Source organism: Arvicanthis niloticus, chromosome 2 (assembly GCF_011762505.2).
Source record: "Arvicanthis niloticus isolate mArvNil1 chromosome 2, mArvNil1.pat.X, whole genome shotgun sequence".
Taxonomy (NCBI): Eukaryota; Metazoa; Chordata; class Mammalia; order Rodentia; family Muridae; genus Arvicanthis; species Arvicanthis niloticus.
This window is the reverse complement of record NC_047659.1, coordinates 126832096-126838095: the sequence shown is the minus strand read 5'-3', so window position 1 is coordinate 126838095 and position 6000 is coordinate 126832096. Positions and strand designations below refer to the sequence as shown.

At 54.6% G+C, this 6000-nt stretch overlaps 1 protein-coding gene across 7 annotated transcripts in view; it reads right to left on the bottom strand.

Moving 5' to 3' along the window:
• Positions 1 to 265: 265 nt before the first annotated feature.
• Positions 266 to 6000, bottom strand: part of Src (SRC proto-oncogene, non-receptor tyrosine kinase) — a 46798-nt gene continuing 41063 nt past the window's right edge. For all 7 annotated transcript variants that reach the window (XM_034494974.2, XM_076930140.1, XM_034494975.2 and 4 more), the window contains 6 exons: positions 5828 to 5983; positions 4465 to 4644; positions 3539 to 3615; positions 2859 to 3012; positions 2612 to 2743; positions 266 to 2303 (listed from right to left, as the gene is read on the bottom strand). In XM_034494974.2, the coding sequence (XP_034350865.1) occupies positions 2095 to 2303; positions 2612 to 2743; positions 2859 to 3012; positions 3539 to 3615; positions 4465 to 4644; positions 5828 to 5983 (908 nt within the window). In that variant the 3' untranslated portion in view covers positions 266 to 2094. The remainder of the gene's footprint in view (positions 2304 to 2611; positions 2744 to 2858; positions 3013 to 3538; positions 3616 to 4464; positions 4645 to 5827; positions 5984 to 6000) is intronic.

The following is a 6000-nucleotide window of genomic DNA, read 5'->3' as shown; positions in this document are numbered from 1 at the left end:
CAAACAAGCCGGGCGGTGGTGGCGCACACCTTTAATCCAAGCACTTGGGAGGCAGAGACAGGTGGATTTCTGAGTTTGAGGCCAGCCTGGTCTACAGAGTGAGTCCAGGACAGCCAGGGCTACACAGAGAAACCCTGTCTCGAAAAACCAAAAACCAAAACAAACCAAAACAAAAACACAAACAAACAAGAACCCCGACAGCCATCTTCCCTCATGTCCAGGACTCTCCTTATTCCTACAATGTTCAATAAACTGCTGGCCAAACTGAGGTCTGTTTGTGTTTAATCAGACAGTATGCAAAGTATGTACAACCAGTCTGGATCCCCTTCCCCCAAGCCTGGGCCATGGAATGTGGGATCCCCAGGCCCGACTCAGAGCTGGGGGTCCCCAAGGCCTCTGCATAGTCATCTGAAATCTACAAAACACTGTTAAAAACAAAGAAAAAAAACCCAGACAGTTGAGGCCACCTTACACAAAGGTCCTTGGGCAGCTGGAGCCAGGCAGGGAGAATCGGGGACAAGCTCAGGCTCGCCGGGAGCGTGGGGAGACTTGGGCAGGAGACTATGGAGTAAAGTGGAAATGTCAGGGCAGGCCCTGCTTGGCATCCTTCCCTGCAAGCAGGGCCTGGCTGGCTCGGATCCCCAGAGGCGGGGACATTATTGCTGTGATGGGGCAATGGGTGAAATGGTCACATCTGGGGACAAAGTAGGGATGTTTTTACACGTTAAATATGGACACAAGGGAAGACACACAGACACATGTGTACAAACACACACACACAGGGGCCCTTGGTTGAGATGCCACAAATCATCAACTGCCCACCTTACAGACAGGGACACTGAGGCAGAGAGAAGCCACCACATATCCTAAAGCTGGGTGGAAGAGCCAGGGACCAAGCAGTCAGTTGTCTGCTGTTCCAGGGCCGTGCTCCCCTTGGACGCCCAGCTGTGGATCTATCTATACAGGGGCTGCAGAGGCCAGAGTCACAGGGGCAGAGAGTGTAGCCTAGAAGGGCAGGGTCAGTGTTGGTACACAGCAGTAAGGATCCTTGCCCTCCTTTCCTGGCCAAGGAACTCCACCCCCTCCCTGTGAGTTAGGAGAGCAAGGGCTGGGTGTTGAAATGATTGGGACAAACAGAGGAGCAGGGCTCCCCACTTCTTAGCTCTTCCTCTTCTACCTGACTGCCTCTGCAGCCTGAGAGCTCACTCCACTTCATGGCTGCACTGTGACGGAAGCCTGTTCCACACCATCACTTTCTACCCCTCGCTCCTGGCTCAGCCTCCTGCTTGCCTCTTCCCCATGTCAGAGCCATGCGCATCAGAGGCAGCAGAACCCTGGCAACTTGAAGCCACTCTCAGGGCACAGCCTGCTCACTGCCTGGAGGACAGTTCTCGTTAGTTCCTGAGGAAGACAGAGGGAGCACCAGGTGCCAAGCCCACCTCAACCCTAAACTGCCCATGGTCCCGGGCAGGTCACAGCCCCTCCTGGATTCAGTCTTTGCAACAGAGAAATGAGGGCGATGTGCTGTGATCTCAAGGGTCCCTTGTGGGGGACGGGGCTGAGGAAGTGCTCACTCTGACACATATCCCAACTGGTGTTGGGCCTTGGGCTGTCTAGCCTGAGAGCCACGGGAGAGGGTTCTAGACCCAATGTTCCACCAAGAAGCCTCCAACAAGGATGGCCAGGAGCAGGAAGTACATACAGGCCAAGGGCTGGGCCTCATTCCTCTTTGGAAAGGCTCTCTGACCAGCTTGAAACAGACTCAGGGTGAAAAAAGTGGGGAGGAGTCAGGTGAGTAGAGTGGGTTGAGGTTGGAAACCTACCCCCAGCTCTGCTCATCACCAGTGTGTCCTGCGAGAAGCAGGCTAACTCCAGAGAGAATGCACAGAGAGAGCCTGTGCCATAGCAGGCATGGGACAATCACTGTACCAGCCTCAACCTGTCCTTCCAGGCTGCCCCTGTCCCTGAAGCCCTTCCATGCTCCAGAAGGGGCACTGCCAAGGCAACTCAGCCCCAGAGAGAGGATGAAGGGAGGCAGGTGCATCAGAGGCAATACCCAGAATCCTAGAGGTGACAGTTCTGTGCACACAGTTCCTATAGGTTCTCCCCAGGCTGGTACTGCGGCTCAGTGGACGTAAAGTAGTCCTCCAGGAAGGCCTGCAAGTACTCGAAGGTGGGCCGTTCCTCGGGCTCCTTCCGCCAGCACTGGCACATGAGGTCATGCAGGGACTCGGGGCACTCGGGGGGACAAGGCATCCGGTAGCCCCGTTCGACCTGATCCAGCACCTCACGGTTCACCATCCCTGTGAACAGAGAGAGGGCTATAAGGAGATGGCTCCAGAGACTGACACAGCCTCGACAGCTTTTATCCTACGGTGTACTGAACCCTGTCTCTGGGGCTGACCAGAGGCAGCCTGTGACCAGAGGTCAGCCTCTTTGACATCCAGCCTGGAAAGAGGAAGCCCAGAGGTGTGTGTGTGTGTGTGTGTGTGTGTGTGTGTGTGTGTGTGTGAGAGAGAGAGAGAGAGAGAGAGAGAGAGAGAGAGAGAGAGAGAGAGAGAGAGACTTGCTCCTAGGGCCAAGGTCAGGGACACAGGTATAGCCTCCTCACCAGGATAGGGCACTCTTCCCTTAGTGGTGAGCTCTGTCAGTAGGACCCCAAAGGACCACACATCCGACTTGATGGTGAACCTGCCATACAGGGCGGCTTCAGGGGCGGTCCACTTGATGGGGAATTTGGCACCTACAAGCAAGAAAGCACTGGGTATCACGGCCAGCCCGCTGCAGGAGCACTACTCCCATTTCCACCTGACAGACTGACAGGCTGATGCCATCAGACGACCACGAGGCGCTCCCACCTTGCCGGGCTGTGTATTCGTTGTCTTCTATGAGCCGGGCCAGCCCAAAGTCAGCCACTTTGCACACCAGGTTCTCCCCAACCAGGATATTGGCAGCTCGGAGGTCCCGGTGCACATAGTTCATCCGCTCCACATAGGCCATGCCTGAAGCGATCTGTAGAGACAGAGAGCCTGGCTCAGGGGCTAACCCACACCCATTCCCATGCTGTAAGCAGGTGTCTCGGGCCGTCCATTCCTAGGGATAGAAGGATACCCAAACACCCTGCCAACCAATGTCTTTTCAAGCAAGGAGCTTCCTTCAGCATATAATAAACAGCACTGGCTTGAAAAGGTAGACCGATGCTCAGTGGGGGAGGGGACAGCAAAGGTCAGCGGGAGGACAGGTGAGTATATAAAAAAGAGGCCCCATGGACCCATGGACACAGATGCATGCCAGGTCCTGCCTGTTGTCCCAAGTCCCCTCTCTGAGCCTCTGTTTCCTAATCTAGCAAATGGAAGTAATAAATTTTAACTTTTAACATTTTATTTTTATTCTTAATTATGTGTATGTGTGCCTTGATTCCCAATACCACTCAAGGCGCCTGCAAGGTGAGACTCTGGTGCAATGAAAGCAGGCCTCCTGAAGGGGACGCTCTGACCCGGAGAGCTAAAGGTGTAGGAAGGTGGAAGAGGAGACTCACCTGCGCAGACATGTCCACCAGCTGGGGTAGCCTCAAGTATTTGCCCGTTTCTCCCTTGAGAAAGTCCAGTAGACTCCCTGGAGAGAGAGAGCCAGCTCTAGCCTTGCCTGGGTCTCCCTGTGCAGGAAACTGTGGCTCTCAGATCCTGGCCCCCTGCTTGAAGGCCAACACTCCAGGGAAATAGACCAAGGAATCCTACTGGGCCCTTGGAGTAAGTGGGGTAAGGAGGAGGTCCCGGAGACACAACAGGGGGTTGTAAGATGCAAAAGATCAAGCGTAAGGCCAGAGACAAATGGGTTTATCAGGACCAAACCGGCCAGCCTGGGGCTGGAGCTGGAGTGTCACTAAGGACAGCAGGGAACTCTGGGGTAGTGGGGATGCTATACATATATTTTTGTTTTGAGACAGGATCTCAAGTGACCCAACTTGCTATGCAACAGAGGCTGACCTTGAACTCTGGATCCTCCTGCCTCTACCTCCCCAGTGCTGGGATTACAGGTGTGTGTCATCATGCCTAATTCTTGTAGTACTAGGGATCAAACCTAAGGCCAAACCCAGAGCCTTGTGCATGCTAGGCAAGCAAGCTACAACCCCAACCCCACACTGCTGTTTACTAAGACAGAGACAGTCTTACTGTGTACCCAGCCTGGCCTCAAACTCAAGATCCTCCTGCCTCAACCCCATGGGCACAGTTGTTACAGGTATGTGCACCACACCAAAACAACAGGAGTCTTGACAGTGGTAAAGGACAAAAGAAGCATCTTTTAGGGAAAAAAAAAAGTAGACTTGTTATTATTTACAAAAGGAGAGAGGCAGTCCCTGACGTAGCCGGCCACTCATCGGGCTGGTTTGGAGTAAGGAGTAAGTTGTCCTTGGCCCGCCCCGTGTGACACCTGAGCCGAGGCTGTCCCCAGCTCAGACCTTACCCTTGTTCATGTACTCTGTCACAATGTAAATGGGTTCTTCGGACACCACGGCATACAGCTGCACCAGCTTCTCATGCCTCAGTTTCTTCATGACTTGGGCCTCCTGCAGGAAGGCCTCTGGAGACATGGTGCCTGGCTTCAGAGTTTTAATAGCAACCCTCGTGGTGCCATTCCAAGTTCCTGTGGGGGAGAGACATAGCAACATCAGCACAGGCCACCATTCTGTTGCACTGGGGCCAGCCAGGCCAGCCCACATGGATGCCTGTCTCAACCCCTACCTCTGAACTCACGGCCTGGGCTTGGGCAAGGCCAGATACCAGATGCTGAGACTCTATTCCAACTCAGAAATGGAGACCCCTCCAAGGGCTCCGCTACTGGGATGTTGATTTGGAATGCTGCTGGGAAGCAGGGCAGCAGCCTGAGGGGTGGGCAGTCAATACTCCAGGCACCAGCAACCAGAACATGGGACAGAGGAGACAGAGGGCTGTGTCTGGGGCCACTGGGGACAAGAGGTCAGCTCAGCACTTGTGCTGCATTAGGGAACTGACAGGCCAGCTTGGGAGACCTCCATGTCACAGGGACAGAGTCTGAGGGTAGACTGGGTCATCTCTCTAGCAGTCTTGAGTCAGGCCAAATGGCCTAATTCCTGGTGGTTGCTGGTCTCCAGGGAAAGGTGGGAAGCCCTCAAATCCCCATCACACACCACGAATCATAGCTGAGGTTGAGAAGGACCGAGGCTGTGGCTCACCCAGGCTCTGCCCAAACCCTCCTTTTGGTCTCAGCTTAAAAGCTGGCTTCTCCCTCTGCCCTTCTTCCTCACAACCCAGGACTTCCCTTGCCTGCCTGGCCTGGCCTTTCTAATGCCCTCTGAAAGGAAGACAGTGAAGTGGCAACAGCCACTACAGCCCCACAGTCCCCCTCTACTCCTGGGTGGGCAGAGAGCAGCAGGGGAGCCTGGGCTTGGCTAGGGCAGCTCATGTCCCAGGCTCCCAATGGCTGCACAATCAGACAGGAAACCGAACACTGACTTCCCACTACTCCCTCTGCACAGCGCTGTCTCTTTCTGTGCTGAGCTAATATGCAGATGCTTCTTGATGTTTAGCATCAGCCCCTTGTTCACATCAGGAACATGGGCTACAAGGAGCCAGGTGCCCACTGCAGTGCTAACCCCGGGTGAGTAATAGTGGGGGAGGGGGGGAGAGAGGGAGTTGGGGGAGGGGCTGGAGGTGATATAGTTTGTATAGTTAATGTACAACAATAAAATAAAAAACAGAGTCCAGTTGTTCAATAGACAATAAAAGAGAGGAACTCAGGGCCTTTGAGCTGTCTAGCTGGGATGGGGATAGGGGTGTGTGTTGCTTACCCATCCACACCTCTCCGAAGCAACCCTGGCCCAGCTTGACCTCCAGCCGCAGGGACTCCCGGGGGATCTCCCACGCATCCTTGGCCAGGCCCTGGGTCTGAGGCTTGGATGTGGGACACACGGTAGTGAGGCGGTGACACAGGCCATCAGCATGTTCTGGAGATAGAGGCAGG